Here is a 21,728-nt window from a genome sequence, read left to right as displayed (position 1 = left end):
TTCAGTACCTGTTATGTGCCAGGCATTTGACTGAGGCCTTGAGGATTCACTAATGAGCAAGAACACCTACCACCTCTGTCTTCATGGGTCTAAGTGAAGGGGCAAACATTATTTGAATTGTCACACAAATAAATGAGTGATTACATGTGATAAGTGTGACTACACTGTATGGTTACATCATGTGGTAATTACCACAAGAGTGTGAGCCAGGGTTACTCTAGCTAGTCTGAAGGGCTAAGGGACCAGCTATGTCTGAGCTGGGCATCTGAAGGGTCAGTAGGAGTTAGCAAGGAAGTGGCAGATGTGGAAGTCTCTTCTCGGTGTGAGGAATGCATGTGCAAAGACCCTGTGGTAGGAAGGCATATGATGAGTTGGAGAAACTGAAGAACAGCCAGTATAGTTGGATAATCAGGAATAAGTGATCTCTTGTGGCATGCAATGAGTTTGGGAAAGTGGGCTAAAGCCAGATTATACAAAAACTTGTCAAAATATAGGAATTTGCTGCTTACCCTAAGAGTGATGAGAAATGATGGAAAGGTTTCCATTGTGGGGTGGTAAACATAAAAATGCATTTTGAAAAGACTCCCTGAACCCCTATAGAGAATAGATTATGGGAGGCAATAATGGTTGCAGGGCGGCCCATTAGGTGCCTCATTCGGCGGCCTGATGAGAGGTGAAGAAGACATCTCAGAAAGTGACAATGGAGGTGGAGAGAATAGAGTGAATTCAAGAGAGATTCAAGAGGTCAGATAAGCAGTGGAGAGAGAACTTGATGAAAAAGTCGCTGGGGATTGGAGAGGAGGTTTCATGTGAGGAAGAGGGTAACTTCTAAGTGTCTGCTTCAGTTCCTAGAAGAAGGACCCCATATTGTGGACAAAGTTTAGAGCAAAATGGGAAAAGTGACTGCACTTATCACACTTTGTATTTGCTCGCAAATCCTTGTCCCCAATAATGACATTTAAGAATATTTGATGAAATTATTTAAATATAAAATAGTTCTGCCTTCTCTAGCAAAGACCAAAACTAGCTCATTATAAAATAGGGAGTTAGATTAGGATTAGACTTCAGCACCCACTTTGTAGCAGATACTTTCATTGTGTTACTTAATCTTCCCAATCCTGTGAGGTAGGGGTGTGTGTACAAGAAAGAGAGAAAATGAATGAATGAATGGAGTCTCCTCTAGACAGATCCATACAAAATGTCAGTGCTTGCCTGTGTGCCTGGGAGTAATGAAAGAGTCCAAGTGCAAAGCAGTAGACTTTCTTTCAGGTGGTGCTTATTTTCATGTAGCTTAATCTGTCAATGCCTTTCCCAAGCTCTACCGGTCCTCTGAGCTTCCATTTCCAATCCCTGTGACCTAAGGCAGCATTGCTTCAACAGGAACATGCACCGCATCCTCTGGGGATGAGGTAAAATGCAGAGACTGGCTCAGAAGGGCTGGGCAGGGCCTGGGAGTCTGCATTTTTAACCAGCTCCCAGGGAATACCGATGCTGCTGGTCTTCTGCCAACACTTTGAATAGTGAGGTCCTAGAAAACACAACAGAGTCCGTGGGTGGTAAAAATGGTTAACATACTCACTTGCAAACCCAAAGGTTGAAGGTTTATGTCCACCCAGAGGTGCTTGGGAAGAAAGGCCTGGCAATCTACTTCTGAAAAATCAGCCTTTGAAAACTGTACGAAGTCCAGTTCTACTCTGACACACATGGGTTTGCCATGAGTAGGAGTCAACTTGACACAACTGGTGGTTGGAAAACACAACACAGGAGGCTGGTCAAATGTATGATTTATGAGAGTTCAGGCTACCTGACGAAGAATAAGTTATCAGACACTACATGCTTGGACAAGCATTTCTAACTCTAATTAGTTGAGCATCTCCTCTTTCTTGTTCCACAATAAGCCTTTTCATACATCACAGCTCATTCTTCCTGGGCAGATCCACCATGGACACAAAGAATAGAAGTTTCAAGTCCAAGAAATTGGTCTAGAAATAGACAATGAGAGGCTGGGAGATTTCCATTGAACAATTATCTCATTGCTTTCTGCCGATGGCCACCTAATTGTTTTTCTCACAGTAGACTTCTACCAAGTGACATCTCATTTCCAACATGAACAGTCATTAAAATGCCTCCCTTTGTATGCATTCTGGCTTGCTTTGTTTTTGCAGCCCCAACACCAGCCACTAGAATCCTTCAAGTAATTCAAAGGAAACAAGCATTGTTCCAGTCTTTTCAGACTAAGGCAATGTGTGTTTTGGGCATTTCAGTTAAGAAAGGGAGGTGAGAAAATCATTGAACGTTTATTCTCTGATGCTAGAGGCACTCTCTGGAATTTTAGAGCCCCACCCAGTTCAGAAGTTTGGCATTTGCTAACTGTGGATCTGACCTTCATATGAGAACAGGTAGGAAAATTCACCGGAATGTCAGGTTTCTAGTATATCACTGTCGTCAGTGATTTGGGTAGAAAAGATTGCATCTCCTAGTAAAACACTAGCATTTCATACTGTACTTTTTATTCAGTCTACTTTTTTTCCCCTTTGTTAGCAAGAAGCGTGATATACTTTTCCTTTACTCATCTCTGCCTCCAACCAGTTCACAGGAGGAAATGCGTTCTCTCCTGTCTTTGCTCAGATTTTTCTATGAAAATAATCTTACAGTGTGATAAATCTAAAATTACTCCACTGGAATTCAGTGGAGCCCTCATTGTTTGATGCCTTCTTGTATCTTTCCCCACCGCCAGGATAATGCCAACCTTGTTCCTACCTCAGGGCTTTTGCACTTTCTCTTCCTCATGTGTAGAACTCTTTTTCTGTGTATTTTTGTGTAGCTAACTCCTTCGGCTTTATTGTCACTTAAGTCTCAGCTGAAATGTTCCATCAGCGATAAGGCTTCCTCTATCTTAAGGAAGACCCTCCACATACATACACAGTCTCAGTCACACTCTAGCCCAGTACCGTCCAATAGAACCCTCTGCAGTGATGGAAATGCTCTGTATCTGCGTCGCCCAGCACAGCAGCTGCTAGCCACGTGTGGCTATTAAGTACTTGAAGTATGGCTACCTTTACTGAAGAACTTAATTTTTTATTTTAAGTTTATTTAAATTAGCTACAGTGAAGATTTAGCATATTGCCTGTTTCATCTCCTTTGTAGTCTGTATCTCTAAATGACAATATCTTGTTCATATCATTTCCTCGTGTTTATCATTTGTCTCACCATGCCAGAGTATCTTTTTTGTTAACCACTAGATACCCAATAAGGAGCACTAGTGTTACAGTACTTAATTGCTAGGCTGCTAACTAAAAGGTCAGCAGTTTGAACCCCCCAGCCACTCTGTGGGAGAAAGAGCTGGCAATCTGCTCCTTTAAGATTACAGCCTTGGAAACCCTATGCGGGCAGTTCTACCCTGTCCAATAGGGTTGCTATGAGTCAGAATCAACTTGAAGGCAACAGGTTTGGTTTTTTGGTTTAGATACCCAGTGCTCAGCGTAGTGCATGACATATAGTCGATCCTCAAAGCGTTTTAGCTTCAGAACGAGTAAATGCTGCTTAAGAACATTTTTCTGTTTTTAGACACCTTTCCAAAGATCTTGGCTTCAATTTATAGCATCGTCTGCAAAGAAAACCAAGAGTCTGGCCATAGGTAGTTTTGTAACGTAAAGTGCCATCAAGTTGTCTACTTATGTGATTGGTTTTATGAGATTCAGCTTGACATTTTGCATTCATCCTGATCAATTGTATCTCTTTAGTGTTTGTCATTCCATTATGTTGAGACAGATCTGGAATTTGCTCTGCCCAGTTTCAACATATTAGCATATTTGGCAAAGCAGGTTTCTGTTGCTCTGCCCTACCTATAGCTTATGATGCTGGCTGAGTCTTGTGGAATGTGGAAGCTTAGAAGCTAATCCAAGGTATTATTGTCTTTAGGCATAGATTTTTTGATTGCATTAAAGTCAAATCCTTGGCTAATTTGGAGGACAAAAGGCCAGACACGGTTATTATGTGAAATTTCCCCAAGCTTTATTTTTATTCCCTTTCTTTAGCAATATTCTCATAGTAGCTAAAAAAGCAGCATAAATGGATAAAAGTTCATTGTCTGCAAGATCCTCTCTGTGTGCAGATATTAGAAGGCTCTATCCATTTATTTTTTTCTCTTAATTAATATACCCATGCTTTTTTTCATCTGCTCCAGAAATCAAAGTGTGTGTGTAAATTTGTGTAAATTTGCTAGAGAAGGGGTGAAGTAATGTTAAAGAAAAATATTTTAAAAATGATCCTTCCACCCAAGCATACCTGCCTTCATTTTTGTTTTAAAAAACAAAAAAGCTTAGTTGCTGTCATTTCTAACTCACTGCAACCCCATGTATGTCATAGTCGAACTGTGCTCTCTACGGTTTTCAATGGCTGATTTTTTTGGAAGTACATCACCAGGCCTTTTGTCCAAGGCACTTCTGGGTGGATTCATATTTCTAACCCAGCTAAAATTCTGTCCAAATGTGTACAAGTTACATATGCATGGTACACATGCTATTTTGTGCGTTTTGACACAATATTCTAAGTAGATAATAGACTTGTGATAGTTTTATCTAATGTCTGTACTTCAGCATGTTGTTACACAGACATCATTCAACTGGTCCACTTCTATTAGACATTTAGGTAGATGCCAGTGTTATTTTACATGTCTTCATATATCCCAGTGCAGCTTATTTTAAATAGAATCAGGAGTGGTATCAAAAGGGATCCTTCTTGGCTTTCGTTGGATTTTGCCATGCTACTCTCCAAAAGGATGATACCGGCTTACGATACCATCAGGTGGGGAGCGACTTGACTATACTGATCTGTAACAGGAGTGCTCCTTTTTTATTTTCCTTATTTGCCCTGTATTTTACAGTAGTATTGGCAATAACAGCGGCACACTGGCAGCAGCTAATATCCTTAAGGTGCATTTTGTGACAATCATTGTAGTTAGCGCTTTAGAGACATTGTAGTTAAAAAGGTAGGCTCTAGAGGCTGACCTCATGGGACCCAAACCAGACCCCGCCGCTCACTAGCTGCATGACCTCAGGCAAACCACTTAGCCTCTCTCTTCTTCTATCCCCTCCTCTGTAAAATGGCTCACACAGTTACTGTGGGGATCAAGTGAGTTAATAAAATATAGAGCCTAAGTAAAGTAAGTGCTGGATCCTAAAAATCCATGGCCCTTGAGTCAACTCCGAATCATGGTGACCCCACGTGTGTCAGAGCAGAACTGTGCTCCATAGGGTTTTCAATGGCTGTGTCTTTTGGAAGCGGATGCCAGGACTTTCTTCTGAGGCACCTCTTGGTGGGCTCAAATCTTCAGCCTTTTGGTTAGCAGCTGAGCACATTAACCGTGTGTACCACCCAGGGACTCCAAGTGCTGGATAGATGTTGGCTATTATTATTCACCCTCACAATCACTCCTTTGAGATGGGTATTTTTATTAACCCCACTTTACAGGTGTGGAAACTGAGAAGCCAATTTAAGTGTCTTCCTCAAGGTCGCATAGCTAGTGAGAAACTGAGCTGTGATTACAATAGCAGAGGCCCTTGTCTGACCATGATTATCTACCATCTTCTATGCAGAGACCACCACTGAGGTCAAGGAGAGCTGTTACCGATATGGATGAGTTAAATCAAGGCTGAAATGAACATAGAAAATGAGAGCATAAGGTCATGGCCATTCACTGGAAATACCATTGCATAACTCATTGTTTCCAAGACAAACACTAGAGCTGTTGTTTATACTGCGTTTTCTTCATTCTTGAGATCTAAAGATAGTTCCCAGTGGAAGCATTGCAGGGGATTGTGAAATCCCCACTAGACTGTAAGCACCCGGTGGGCAGGAGTCCCCACATCTCATTCTACCCTTGACTGAAGAAAACCCTCTCTAAGTCTTTATTGACCTGAATTTCTCCTAAATATTACCATCAATGCTCTCGGTTATCTCATAATGCACTGTGTTCGTAACAGCTTAGACAATTATTTTTTATTAACATAGCATTCCTTTTAAGCATAATGAGGTTGGAAACACAGAAAACAATGTAAGCACATTTCTCAGCTATGGATGATTGTGAGCTCGGGTTTTACATCTTATTTTTTATTTATTTTTGGACTTCTTTTGCAGATTTAATTAATTGTAATTTTCCCAAGGAGGATCTAGCATGAACGGATCTTTACCTTTTATTCTGAAATGTTTAATTTCTCTTCCAGTCCCACTGACTATCCATTGAGACCAAAGTTTGAACATTGCCAAGGGCTCATAAAATTGCTGTTATAACCTACTTTCCATAGGACCTGACTTCGATTTTCATAATGGAGTAATGCTATCTTTCTCCTCCAATCTCTTTGCTCAAATAGCTATTTGTGGAGACTACTGATGTCAGTGGCAGAACTCTCGAGGGGCCGGTCCCTCTGGAAATCATCGTGATTGATCAGAATGACAACAGGCCAATCTTTCGGGAAGGCCCCTACATCGGCCATGTCATGGAAGGGTCACCTACAGGTATGTTAAGTCAGTTTATCATTACTGTAATGACTTGTCTTTTTTTTTTTTTTCTTGCACAGTCTGATGTGGTGATCTTTAGGGATTCCAGGAGACTCTTTTATAATTGTTCCAAATCGTTGGCATGTATCAATATTAACGTATTTACCTGGATGGAAGAGCTGGAAAGCTGAAGTTCAGAACATGACCAGGGTGTCCTAAGCTATGAAAATATTTCCCGTGGTTTCTGAAGGTGATTCTCCAACAAAGATAGGCATTTAAGTCCCTAGGGCACGGCTGGTCATGGGTACCATGTAAATACTCAGCTCGCCCTTATGAGGGCCTAAGGCTGAACTTTCCAAAGTAGAGCTCAGGAGAGAATTAAGGCCCCCACTACAACTCCCACCCTGGTTATTTAACAATCGCTTCTTAATAAGAACCCTTTGGGTAAAACAGGTAGGATTCTTTTTTCCCTTTCTGTAGATGTGCACAGAGAAGCCTTTTGTCTTCAGTCAAAAGGCCAAAGGCAAGACATTTTATTTCTCTCTCTCTCTGGAAATCCATGTACCTTTTTTACTGTTATGGAAATCACCCGAGGTTACTGTAGAACTCTGCTATCTTCTCCCCGTGTTTAACCTTTCTGTCAGGGAGGCTTTAGAGTTTAGAGCTCTTTTCTGGCCTGGCACATACTAATTAAACCATGCCATGGCCAGCAGCAGAATTCACTCCTGAGTATAATGCTTGAAAAGTGAAGAACAAAGTAGAAAAAATCCTTATTAGGCTGGACTTTGATTCTAAGCTTTAAAATGCATTTAAGGCAAACAGTGCGGTATTAAGAGTATCACTGAAGCTGTGTCTAGATTATACCCAAAGAAGTAAGTAAACTAGCCATCGAGCAGGACAGATGGGAGATGGAAGGCCGAGAGCTGCTTTGCCTGGCTTTTTTTTTTTTTTTTTTATCACTTCCCTGATTTGGCGGGATGCATCAATGACAAGTAGATACATGAGGACCTGGCAGCGTTGTCATGGTAACCATCCCGGACTACCAGGTGAATAACTGTATGCAAGGTACCAAAAACCTCCCTTCAGCTTCAAAGAGTTGGGTTCTCAGGGGGACGAGCGACTCTCTCCCTTCCTGGATTTGAATGCATCCTGTAAAATAAAGGGTGTCCTTGCTCTGGGTGGTAGAGGGTGTTTGGGAGGGCTGTAGGAGGGAAGGGGTGAGAAGACACCTGGGGAGGTGGACAGAGGGCAGGTGAAGGTGGCTCAGATCACTTCAGGGCTTTTGATGGAGAGAAGGCTTCTGGTGAGAGAAGCCCTGAACTTCGGATTTTATATTTACAGATGCCTTCTTAAACAAGCCAGTGTGCAGAACGAGTTAGGAGAACCAATGAGGAAAACTATTAAAGAGGCTGGAATTTGAGCAGAGCAGAAAAGTGATTCCCAGTTTCCATCTGTGGTAGCTTGGCCTTGTGCATGAGTGACTCGAATGTGGAACATTCCGGAAAAGTGTTCTAAATGTAAATAACAGTGGTTGCACTGAGGGACTATGCACACTCATGTCTTTGTATATTATATGTGTATATGATTAGACGATGCCCAATTTTCCTCCCACTGCGCCCTTCATGAAAATTTTGGAAAGAATTTCAAATTTTATTGCTTTATATACATGTCGTATTTTCAAAGAAAAATAGGATCCTTTATGCTCATTGAATTTCTTAAAGCACAGAGCTATTCGATCAGGGTGGACACATATCCAGCAAAAAGTAAATCATCTCTAACTTCTATTTATGATTGGTATTATCCTACAAAAACACATCAAGACTGAGATGCCTGCATGGGGTAGCTTCTTCCAGCTGTGCAGGATTTGGCCTGAATCGTTGTTCTCTTTTTCAGCATGTTCTGGGCTTGACTATAGAGCAGGAATTGAAATGGACTAGGGCAAATTCTGAGTCAGGAATGTGGAGATGTTGTGAAAAACTTTAAGGCAGAAAATCATTTAGATGGTTTAGTGCTGTGTAAGAGAGCCACAGGCGGGATGGCCCTGAACATCCCTGAGGACAGTAGGAATCTGGGAAAAAAGGCAGTGTCCCGTTTTCCAATGCCCCCCAAGACCTAAACATGTACAGGTCATGACAACAAACCCTGAGTGACTATAAAAATAATCATTGCTCCCATTTCCATATCTACTTACCTGCAAACCATGGAATCCTATGTGTCGTAGACTTTGTACAGCATATATTCTGCAGAGGCAGATTTTGTGCTGGAAGGAGCTCACTGACTTTCTCCAGTTCATGCAACTAATAGGTGGGGGACGGTGTTCAGGACTCAACCCATATTGTCTACCTTCAATTCAGGGGTTGGTTCAACTGCCCCAGCAAATTTCATGGTGGATGTCAGCCATCAGACTGTGGAAGCATTGAGCACTTATTCTGTGCTGAGTACTTTCAGTACAGTAACTCAGTTCCTCCAACTACCCTGAGGGGTAGATACCACTCTTCCAATCTTACAGATGAAAAAATTGAACCTGAAGTAGGTTCAGGAACTTTTCCAAGTCACATAGCTGGTGACCTATAGGAAAATCAGGCTAGTTGTTGCTAATTTTGTCATGAGTGCCTCAATTCTTTGGTAGAATTCTGGCAGGACCTGCACTTGGCATCCTGTTCAGAAGTCTTGTCTAAGCACAGATGCAAGCCTCCACATCTGTCCTGGGGCTTCACAGGATCCATGAAAAATTCAAGAGCCACCTGGCCCAAAGGGTCTCTTCTGCCACCACATGCTTCCCCTTGATTCTCTGTGGGCCAGTTGAGGAAGATATAGTATATGTACAGGTCTACAAGATGAACCAATTGATAACTCCTAACCAATACTAGCCATGTCTTCTAACCAAATAGTCAAACTCTGAATTGTTGTCGATATAATGTGAGCAGTTAGTTTGTCAGTCTCTAGCATTAAGAAGGGTAACCATTGGGGCTCCTGTCATCACTCACCTCACTTTTGTTCTGTGCCCACATAACCAGGGGCCCTGCATTTTCATTTTTCACCAGGCCCAGCAGAGGATGTAGCTGGTCCTATGTGTAACATGTGACTCAGAGCTGGCTTTGACACACTGCTCACTAACAAGGTGAAACCTCAGGCAAGTTACTGAAGCTCTAGAAGCCTCAGTCACCTTGTCTTAAATGAGGGTGGGGATATAATAGTAACTCAACGAGACACAGTGCTTCACTCACTGCTTAGAACAGGATGCTTTATAAATGCCGACGTATGGTTCGTATAGCAATTCTTATTATTCTGGCAGCGTCCTCTTTAGGACAAGTAAGGCAGAGAGACATGCAGTTTGTGTGAAGGGACATTCATCTCCCAACAAACCAAGCATCATTTTCCTGTTCAAGTGTACCCGAATGCCATCGGCACCCATCCATCATAGAGGAAGGTCACCCATATTTATCTGTGTGTGCAGACAGGAGACCATTTCCAGCTGCTCAGTGCTAAACTCTAGGGTATTGTTTTGGGGAATCATTACTGGATGAAGGAAGATCAACAGAAAATATGGGCTGTCCCTTTTGTGGCGTCACAAGGCATTGATTTATGTGAATCAGGCCCAGAATCTGGCTGTTGCACGGGGTCCAGACAGGTATCTGTGTGAGCCTGATGTTCTCTGAACGCCCAAGACATGCCAGGGCCTCATGAGTAAGGAATAGCGGGCTGAGACCTTTGAAGTTCCTGGAGGGCATGCATGCCAGGGCTCCAAAATATCTCACTGGCACTGATCCACTGGTGTTTTTTCACTGGTAGCCCTCTGGGCACCTTTGAGAAGGGCTAACGTGCAGGGCTTCCCCCAGAAGCAAACCCTGAGATGAGGATCGAGGGGATTTGGTTTATTTAGGAGGTGCGGAGATACTAGGTGAGGAGTGGGGAATGAGGTAAGGAAAGGGAAGGCAGCCAATAAGAGGCACAAGGTTAAGCTAGCTGCCTGAGTGGGCAACTGGAGCTTGATCTGTTGGGGGAGCACTACAAAATGGCATAAAAAACAACTTAGAGTTATCCCAGCCAAAGGACCATGGAGCTGGGATTCTGATACTCCCAGACCCATTAGACATGGGTTAAGAGCTGTTCCTGGGGGACTTGAATTCCCGGGAACTTTTGGCCAGTTGTGCACTTGGACAAATTGGCTTCCAGCAGCTGCAAGGCAGCCTTCCAATAATATACAGGTGCTAGCTGCTGAGTTGGACTCAGCTATGTTCCTGCTCCTAGCTTTTAGTCACTCTGAATATATATTTGGATGTTGCTTCTAATCAGAGGAATTGATCATCTATCTTAGCCAAGCTCATGCATGAGGGTACAACAATAGTCTTTCTTTCCATACATGAACATACTATACTGATGGGTATGTTCTATTGGATTATATTCACTATCACCAAATTTTTATGGTCATTTTCACTGTTTTTGCTAGATTGTGGATTGCCTTGCTACAGAATTCTCCCTGGATTTTGTGGCCAGAGAAGCAATTGATGCCAGCCCCCCTCTTCCCCAGTGGCTGAGTCATTAATAGAGTCTTGGCTGAGGGATACAGAGTCACTAACATGCTGCAGTGGCCTTTAGGTTGGATTAGGCAGCACTTGGACTATGGTGCAAATTACCACAGTGCAGCTGGCCATAAAAAAAATTTTTTGTGAAAGAGCTGTATGATCTAATCAGATATGATTTACTAAAGGGAAAATTCCAAAAGTGAATTGAAAGTGTTGAGTAACGTGAACTTTGGTGGCTATTGACTCCACCTCATCATTCAAGAAACTGACTCTCTGCCCAATTTCTCCGAACTATATCTGGGGTCCCGAGGTGATGTCTCACACAGGCTCAATATCAAGCCAATCAGCTTCCTTATAATAGCCACCAGGTTTTCCCTTCTTTCCTATCCCAGCTTCTCTCTGAGGATTACCATCCCATCCATTAGGACCCATTGCTGCTATTCACCAGAGCCTTCAAGATACCAAAGAGCCCGGTAAGACAGGAAAGAATGCCTGGACCCTTCTGTTAGTAAGAGTACCTGACCCATATAACTGTTCATCTCAAAGTTTAATGTGGATAGACTTTAAGAGCAGCTCTTTTCATTTTTATTCATAGCCTTCTTTCCTTGCCCAAATTCACATATGAGTTCATGAAGCTAGAGACCAATTCAAGAGAAAAACACCATATTGTTTCCTGAATCGCTCTTCTCTCTGACCTTGAAGCCTTTGTTCTTGAGCCAGACTCATCTGTCAGTCTCTGTTCCAGTCCTCCATTCTAATACTCATTCATGTTACACCTTCTTATTCTAGGCTCTGAGGACAGCCTGGTGAACTGGATATATACGGCTCCTGCCCTCATGGAGATGAGTTTCTCATAAAATCAACCCTTTGCAGCCTCGCCCTACTAATTATTCCCATTCTAAGCTTTAGACTCAATCTAGGAGCCATCCCCCCATTACTCTAGATTTGGGGGAGAGTAGGATTTGTGACTTCAAGTATAAACAGTTTAAAGTGTAGGTAGGGTAAAGCAGAAGGAGCCCTGGTAGCGCAAATGGTGAAGTCCTCGGCTGCTGACCAAAAGGTTGGTGGTTTGAACCCACCCAGCTGTTCCATGGGAGAAAGACCTGACATTCTGCTTCCATAAAGGTCACAGCCTTAAAAACCCTATGGAGCAGTTCTCCTCTGTCACATGAGCTTGCTATGGGTTGAAAACAACTTGGTGGCACTTAACAACAACAACACAGGGTAAAGTGGCATTGATAGCTTCAGAAACTTAGTGATCACTCTACAGTCTTTTGAAAGAATAAATCCAACAGGAATTTCTAATCAAGATGGAAATAGAATGACAGTTGAGTAGCTGCAAAGTAAATGTGGAAAAGGCCTTGAGTTTCTAAAGCACAGAGTATGGACACCAGTGCCACTGGAACCTGTCCCTGATACCTAAGAATTCACTCTGGAGAGTCCAGGGATTTTCGGTGCTGCAGCTCAGTAAAGCAAAATGGCAGCTCCACAGTGGTGGCACTGTGGTACTAAACAGTTGTAATTACAGGGAAACCTTGTTGCAAATCAGTTTATTATAACCATTCTATTCAGCGTATTTGTTCAAGTATTTCTTGGGCAGCTTCTATGAGCCAGGTAATATTCTAAGGGCTGGGATATAGAAGCGACCCAGACAATTTAGGACTCCACTCTTAAAACATGTGCATTTTACTGAGGGAGAAAGAAAGTTAACATTGAATGAACATGCAGTATAATTAAGCCAAAACCAAACCAAACCTGTTGCCATCAAGTCAATTCTGACTCATACCAACCCTAAAGGATGGAGTAAAGCTGCCCCACAGGGTTTGCAATCACCAGCTGGTGGATTCAAACTGCTGACTTTTTGGTTAGCAGCCAAGCTCTTAACCACAGCACCACCAGGGTTCCACAAGATAATTAAAGTCCTTTCAATAAAAGAAAGAATGACAACAAGGTCAAGGAAGCCATCTAAGAAGGTGACTTCTTAGCAACTCTTAAAACGTGACTTTAATAAGAATGAAGGAACCCACCATGTAGAGATCTAGAGCAAGAATGTTCTGGGCAGATGGGCCAGGAAGTACAATGGCCTGAGGCAGGAATGACCAGAATGGAGGAACAGAGGAGAAGCAGGTGTGGTTGGAGAATATTAGCAAGAAGAATCATGCCAGGCAAATACAAGGAGGTAGGCAAGGGCAAGATTATTTCCAGCAGGAGTCAGCAAACTATGACCCACAGGCCACATCTGGCCCGTTGCCTGTTTTTTGTTGTTCGTTTGTTTGTTTTGTTTTAGTAAAGTTTTATTGAAACACAGCCATGCCCATTTGTTTATGCATTGACTATGGCTGCTTTTGTGCTGTACTGGCAGGACGGGCAGGTGGGACAGGGGCCAAATGTCCCACAAAGCCAACGATACACACTACCTATCCCTCTACAGAAAAAGGTTGCAGGCCCCTGGTTCAGAGCTCTGTAAGTTATTACATCTTAAATTTAACAGGAAGCCTTGGAAACCCTGGCAGCGTAATGGTTAAGTGCTACAGCTGCTAACCAAAGGGTCGGCAGTTGGAATCTGCCAGGCAGTCTTTAGAAGCTCTATGGGGCAGTTCTACTCTATTCTATAGGGTCGCTATGAGTCGGAATCGACTCGATGGCACTGGGTTTTTTTTGGGGGGGCGGGCGGGGAGGAAGCCTTGGATGGTTTTAAGCAAAGGAATAGTAAGATCTGATTTTACTATTAAAAAATGACTTGGGCTACTCTGTACAAAATGGAAGTAAGAGTGACCAGGGCTATTTCTGTGTTCCAGGCATGAGAGGACCATGTCCTGGACCAGGGTTGTAACAGTAGAGATAGAGAAAAAGGAATCACATAAGATTTTTGTGGTGAGCTTATAATGAGGGGGGCAACACTAAATATTGACTCGTTTTATGATACTGGGATATTGTATTTCATAATGTATCACTATGAAATTACTGTAATATTATAAACCTTAATAGGTTTATAAATCTTCCTCAAGTATAAACTGCAATTTACCTTCAGTTTTCTTTCTAAGCCGTAAGCTTAAGGCTAGGGAACAGATTGTCTTCCCTTTATCCTTCAATAGCCAGCAGTTAGCAGAGTTGCAGGCACACAGTGACACTCAATAAATTCCACTCAATGAATAAATACCCCAAGTGGCAGAAAGTCTGAACCTCCGTAAACTTATAAACTTCCCTTTTTATCTGATTTTAAATTAAATGTTTTTTCTTTTTTTATTTATTGTGCTTTAAGTGAAAGTTCATAAATCAAGTCAGTCTCTCACATAAAAACTTATACACACCTTGCTATGTACTCCTAGCTGCTCTACTCCTAATGAGACAGCACACTCTTCTTCCCTACCATTTATTTCCTGTGTCCATTCAGCCAGCTCTTGTCCCCCTCTGCCTTCTCTTCTCCCCTCCAAACAGGAGCTGCCCACATAGTCTCGTGTGTCTGCTTGAGCCAAGAAGCTCACTTCTCACCAGTATCATTTACTGTCTTATAGTCCAGTCCAGACCCTGTCTGAAGAGTTGGCTTTGGGAATGGTTCCAGGCTTCGGCTAACAGAGGGCCGGGGGACCATGACCTCTGGGGTCCCTCTGGTCTCAGTCAGACCATTAAGTCTGCTCTTTTTATGAGAATTTGAGGCCTTCATCCCACTGGTCTGCTCCATCAGGGATTCTCTGTTGTGTTCCCTGTCAGGGCAGTCATCGGTGGTAGCCAGGCACCATCTAGTTCTTCCGGTCTCAGGCTGATGTAGCCTCTGGTTTATGTGGCCCTTTTAAATATTTTTTCTTTATTGGCAGTTTATCCACTCCTTCAACAAATATCTCTGGAAAGCCTGCTATTGCTCAGTGAGGGGTGGGGGGAAGGATGCATAACCCAGACATGGACTCTGATTCGTGAAGCTTGCAGACCAAGAGGAAGCCAGACAAGAAACATTCTGAACACTGTTATCACTGCTGTTCAAGAGGAAGGTAGGAGCATCTCTCAAGGATGGCGGGTGGGAGAGAATACCTGCCCCAGGGCAGTGGAGCAGGGATACCCACCAGTATGATTTTTCTAGCACTTACCTTGTACTTAAGGAGCCCTGTGGCACAACACGTAAGCGCTCAGCTGCTAACAAAAATATCAGCAGTTCAAACCCACCAGTGGCTCCACAGGAGAAAAAACCTGGCAATCTGCTCCCATAAAGATTACAGCCTAGAAAACTCTATGGGGCAGTTCTACTTTGTGCTATAGGGTGTCTATGAGTCGGAATCAGCTTGATGGCACCCAACAACAGCAATTGTGTGCTTGGTTCTTGTCTAAGTTCTAAACTGATATGATATCTTTTAACACCACGCTTACATCTATTTTACAGTTGAGAAAACTGCAGCTCAGGAGGTTAGCCTACTTCCCTGAAGTCACAGAACTGGTGGTTGGTGAAGCTGGGATTTGAACTCAGACCTGTATGACTCTAATTCATGTGCCCTTTTCATTCCCTCCCCATCCACAACACTCACTGTCCTTTGACCATTTTGTCCATGATAATTTTAAGATTTATGCAAAGCTGCCACCCAGGTCTAGATAGCATTTCTCTGTGTGTGTGTGTGCGTGAAGGGGAGGGCTGGAGGAAGAACACAAGGCCAGCCTTCCTTAGGCATTTACAATAGCCTGGCTTGCCTGGTAGCCTCCATGCAGCCATTTACTGACAGTGGCCTCCTCAAATGGAGCTGGATTCTCCCCCTAGTGGCACTTTAGAAAATGCTCAAGGAGAACCCTTCTGGAAGATTCATAAGGCATGCTGGGACATCAGTCAACACAGTCTACAAATGTCAGTTGGAAAAGATTTATAATCAGCAGAGAGTTGATAAACCAGCTTTTACTGCAACACGGCTGTTGTAAGAATATCATCCCTTCTAAGGACAGAGTCTAGCGCTAGCTGCTTCAATCTATTTGTGCAAATACCTTTGAATCACTTTAATTTCACTCTAATACACACAGTGTATATAAGGGTGGGGGGGCATCCTGAATAATTTATATGTAGAACTACCTCCCTTCCTTAAGCAAGTGGAAGAGATTCAGTATGCTAAATTCAATGGGAAGAGGGCATATAAAATCTCTTTCAAGTATGTTTTATAAAATATAGGTCACGAATTGAATTTTCCAGTATCAAAGAAAAAAATTTAATAGAACTACAGCTTTTTTGCTTTAATTGCGGCTGCATTTTTTTAAAAAACCAAGCATAGTACCCAAAGCTATTTTATTATTCAGAAGACTGGCTCTTTTCAAGATTTCTCAATAGTTTGGTTTTGGGAATTTTGAACACTCTTCATTATTGGCAGTGGTTTTCTATTTTTTCTTTAGTGCGTTTCAGTTCTTTTCTGCAGAGAGGCCCATGTGCCTGGTTTACAGTGGGCTGCTAATAGGGACACCTTCTTCTTGGTGAGGGCAGAAGGGTTCATGTTCCTGAAGTTGGGTTCTGTGTTCTTCGGGAAGTCTCTTTCCAGAATGATGGAGGATCTCACTGGCCTGTTTCCTTGGCCATCAACTCCCATCTGCTGCTTTGTATTGTGGTCCTCTGCTTCTCTTCTCACTTTTGCAATTTCAGCCCCTCTCATGCTCAGGAGGTTCTATACTCTTTGATCCACAATGAAGTCATATGCCAGGGCTGGAGTTGATGACATGAGTAGTACCACCCCCATGTAAAAAATGCATGCACACATACAACGCACGACATAGCATGGTTACAAAAATAGCATGTGGTAGGGGGTTTTGTGGTTGGCACAAAACCTATAACGCATGCATTATTTGCTTAAAATATGGCAGTGCATGTCTCTTTCAACATCTGTATCTATATATCTATATCTGTCTGTATACATAATTACCTTAACCAGGTTCAGTCTCTGTATGAAGCATCATTCAAAAATGGGTGGCTGGATTTTCACTAGTTTTGGAACATATGTTTGGTTTAACTTGAAATGTTGACTTGACTGTCTGACTCATGCAGGTAAAACTGAGACACAGCCAGAGGCCTGTGTTATTGCTGGTGGAGAGGGATGTGTCATATGAGTCGAGACACCAAACAGCCGTGGTTTTCAACTGGGGATGAGTTTGCTACCAGGAGACATTTGTGGTTGTCACAACTGGGATGGGGTGCGTGCTACTAGAATCTAGTGGGTAGAGGCCAAGAATGCTGCTAAACATCCTACAATGCACAAGACAGCCCCACCACAACAAAGAATGATCCAGCCCAAAATGGAATAGTGCCGAGGTTGAGAGACCATCCTGTAAATGAACAAAATGAAGTATTTCAGGTATGAACCCCAAATCAAAAGTCAAAGAAGAGATACTGCAAATTGTAGGCGTAGGTTGTTCCTCTCTGTGGTGAGATACAGGTTGAATGACTACAGGGATATATGCCTCTAAGAATGATTAACCGATATGTAGCCAACAGTAACGGTAAGCATGAGTATAAGCTGTTCCCAGGCCTTATGCTAAGGCAGGGATGGATTATCAAGTAAGTACCATACCACGGGCTTAATTGTGTTTACTTACTGATTTGTAGTACACATTTTCACATGAGTTTCACCACAGTTGTGTGAAAAACAGTTGAAATTGTATACTACAGATTAGTAAGTAAGCACGATTAAGCCCATGTGTGCCTTGCTTATTGGGTAACTCATCTAAGAGTTTCCTATGCATTATCTCATTGACTCACCACAGCAATCCTAGGAGGTAGATATTATGATCATCTCTGTGTTTCCAATGAGGAAAATTGAGGATAAAGAAGTTAGGAAACAACTTGTTCTAGGAGAGCAGAGACTGCTAGCCTCTTCCTCAATATCCATTTTCTTATCCTTTATAACAGACCGCAATTGTACTATGGTGGCAGTATGCCCATCTAAAAACTGTATTGCTCAGCCTCCCTCGCAGCTAGATGTGGCCATATGATGAAGTTCTGGCCAATGAGCTATAAGCAAGGGTGTTGGGTTAGACTTCCGGGATGGATCCTGAACAGAGCTCACTCTGCTGGGAAGAGTACCATTTTGTCCTCTTCCTCTCCCTAATTGTTTTTGCCTGTAACGGGGATATGATGGGTGGAATTCAAGCATCCACCTTGCTGTCTGAGGTAACCCCAAGGATGGAAGCCGTGTGCTAGGAAAGTGGTGCAAAATATAGAAAGAGACTTGATTTTATTGCCTATTTACTGGATTCTGTTGTCGTCACGCCAGCTTTGGACTGCTTCTCTCCAGAATTATTTTAATAAGATAAAAATGAGTTTCTGTATTATTTAACTCACGGTTATATTGGGTTTTCCGTGTTTCTAGCCAAATACGCAGTGCTACTCAACTAGTAAGAATTTTATCCAGACAATCTGACTCCAAGCCCGAGCTTTTTAATGGTTATGCAATTCTGCCTGAGACATTCAAACCCACTTACTCTTCTATATGCATTTCACGCCACCAGTTTAGTATGCTAATCAGAAGATTGAGTCTTTATTGGAACAAAAATGGTCTTTGACTCCTCCATTATCTAGAGTTCTTTCAAGAATGCATTCTGAGGTCTCTTTGTCATTAGGTATTTTTTATTAGATTAAAAACATACTCATTGCCTTATGATGGAAAGTTTCTTAGCATAGCTGCCTTGATTCCTTTCCATCGCTGTAATTGCAGATCATAGGTCAGCACTGATGACCTGAAAATGCTCCAGTAATGCCCATCACTACGTGACTGCCATTTATGCCCATGCACTGGCCTCATGTCCGTGTCCCGAGGGCTGGAGAGGGAGGGGAAGGGCACAGGGCATGTTATGGATTGAATTGTGCACCCCAAAAATATGTGTTGTAAAACCTAATCCCTACAGCTATCATTAAGGAGCCCTGGTGGCACGAGGGTTAAAGCGCTCAGCCACTTAACCAAAAGGTCAGCAGTTGGAACCCACCAGTGGCTCCATGGGAGAAAAGATCTGGTGATCCTACTCCCATAAAGGTCACAGCCTAGAAAACCCTACATGGCAGTTCAGCTCTGTCCTGCAGGGTTGCTATGAGCTGGAGATGAGTGGATGTCACAACAACAACAACATACCTATTGTTATAATCCCATTTGGGAATGGGTTTTCTCTGTTACGTTAATGAGGCAGTATTGGTGTAGGGTGTGTCTTAAATCAATTTGTTTTGAGATATAAAAGAGTAGATTAAGCGAGCAAGCGCAAAGGAAGGGGAAGATAACACACCGCATGTTTGCCAAGGAACCTAGGAACAGGGCCAAGGACCACTCCCCAGAGTGAACAGAGAGACTTCCCCTACAGCCAACGCCCTGAATTCAGACTTCTAGCCTGCTAAACTGTGGGAAAATACATTTCTGCTCCTTAAAGCCACCAACTTGTGGTATTTCTGATATAACAGCATTAGATGACTAAGACAGGGTGTTAAGAAGGGCTCAGCAAGGTTTTCAGAGAATATTAATTTTTCTCTTGCATGGAAATACATGCTGAGTTTGTACCTGCCAATTCATCAGAGCAATCAGCCTCTTCTGATTGCAAGAGCTCAAAGACCTGGTTTTTGGTTTGTGAGACCTGGGGCATGTCGTCTCACCTCTTCTAAGCTTTCCATGACTCCTCTACAAAGTGAGGGTGACGGTAATGCCCCCAGGGTGGTTGTGAGGGTTAAATGAGAGCCACACCTGACAAAGACTCTGTGCCAGGACTATGGGCTCCTACGGGCTGCTTGTTTTTCATGAGAGAAGATTAAGCGGGTAGGGGTCTTAGTGCCTGTGCCATAGCTGCTGGCCATGATGGAAACTGGAGTCCAGGCAGAGATGAATTCAAATCCTGCCTCCTTCTCTTATCAGCTGTGCTATTTTGAGTCCTGTTTCCTCCTGTGTAGATTGGTGATTCTCTCCTGTGGCAACCTGTTGTGTGAGTTTGAGAATTAGGTGACTTTGAAGTGGTGTAATAAAGAAATATTGATTTCATTTGTGTACAAATTTGGGCACAATGCAATCTCTAACTTTTAAACATTTGTCAAGATTTACATAATTTCAAAGCTGAATGACAGTGTGTGTGTGTATATACATATGTATATATTTGTATTATTAGCTGTATTGGAACATAACTCACATGACATACAATTTACCCATTTAAAGTGTACAAACCCATGGTTCCCAGTATAATCACAGAGTTGTGCATCCATCACCATAATCGAAATTAGAATCTTTTCATTACCCTAGTGAGAAACCTATAACCTATCTGCAGTCACTTCCCGTTCTTCCTTCATCCCAGCCCCTAGCAACTGCCAAACTACTTTCTGACTCTAGATTTCCCCATCCTAGACATTTCAGGTAAATAGGATCAAAATATAAGGCCTTCTCATTTAGCATAATGTTTTCAAGGTTCGTCCATGTTATACCATGTGTCAGTACTCCATTTTTTAAAAATTACTATTATTGCTAAATGCAGGGTTCATTTTTAAATATACCTGCTTATGCCACAAGGAGGTGCCGCTTTAGCTTGTAAAGATGAATACCCACCATTCTTTGTCAACATTAGTCTTGAATTATGCAAATTCTGAATTATTTGAGGTACTCAAGAATGGGCCACTTACATAAAATATATCCATACTCTGCATACCTTGCAGTTTTATTCTGAGAGTTAAACAAGATAATATATATAGGTTCTCAGCAACAGGGCCCAGTATATGATAGTCCCTCAAGAAATGGTGGCTTCCATGTTTTCTGTTTTCTTTGTTTTATAGCAGTTATTTGTCATTTGCTTGTGTTTTTCTCCCATTCTAAGGAATCCCCATTTATGAAAATTCTAACTGGTTAAATAAAGGAATTGCTCCTAAGTGTCCTCTAAGAGCTTGATCACCAAATGTCTCTAAAATGCTATTTTAAAAAATCCAGTTACCACGGATGTTTTAAGTTTTTGGAAGCCCACCAGTGGTTCCAAGTTAGATACCTCTTCATAAATTTCCACCAACATCCATATATTCATAAAGTAATCTGAATTTTGGCAACTTCAGTACATTTCTGTTACGGCAGTGTCATGGCTGGGTGTATTAGCTCTAATGAAAGATAGCTTTTGAAAGCAACCATTCTCTGGATCTTACCTGACTTACTTCAGCAAGGTGTGCAAGTGAACAATATTCCACCACCCTCCACCCTTCACCATCTTCCTTACCCTGGTAATTAGGTACTACAGCACACAGGTATCACTCATTGAACAAGTTATCATGGCTTGCCTCATAGGTGAGAGACACAATAATTGATACTTTCAAATTTGTCATCTCATTTCACCCTCCCAGTGACACTAGGTATTGTTTCTCCAAGCTTCCAATGAGGAAATGTAAATTCAGAGAAGTTAACACACATAATCGGAGGAGGAACCATGTGAGTCCAGGTCTGTCTGACCTCAAGTCCCAGCTTCCTGCTGGAAGACCACATTTCCTCTCTCTCAGTGTAGGTCGATTACTTCTTAGTATGTATGTTTGTCCTCCACAATCAGACTTATTTATTCTTATTCAGTGGTCTCTAATGCAAACATTCAAGGCTATTTCCCAGCCAAGGCTGTGCATCTAAATTGGAAATGTTTATTTTATTGCTCTGGGGAAATGCAACAGGCAAAAAACACAAACTGCAATGTGGTTTCAACTGAGAGTTAGCAGGCTACCAAACTGCCCTAGACCATGCCTGTCTGTTATTTATTTTTTTT

General features: G+C 42.4%; 1 protein-coding gene across 3 annotated transcripts in view; it reads left to right on the top strand.

Moving 5' to 3' along the window:
- Positions 1 to 21,728, top strand: part of CDH13 (cadherin 13) — a 1,235,721-nt gene that overhangs the window by 765,144 nt on the left and 448,849 nt on the right. For all 3 annotated transcript variants that reach the window (XM_023558128.2, XM_023558126.2, XM_064273735.1), the window contains exon 6: positions 6,372 to 6,516. In XM_023558128.2, the coding sequence (XP_023413896.2) occupies positions 6,372 to 6,516 (145 nt within the window). The remainder of the gene's footprint in view (positions 1 to 6,371; positions 6,517 to 21,728) is intronic.

The sequence above is a fragment of the Loxodonta africana genome, chromosome 21 (assembly GCF_030014295.1).
Source record: "Loxodonta africana isolate mLoxAfr1 chromosome 21, mLoxAfr1.hap2, whole genome shotgun sequence".
Classification (NCBI taxonomy): Eukaryota; Metazoa; Chordata; class Mammalia; order Proboscidea; family Elephantidae; genus Loxodonta; species Loxodonta africana.
Note: the sequence above shows the minus strand (reverse complement) of the source record. Positions and strands in the feature narration are given on the sequence as shown.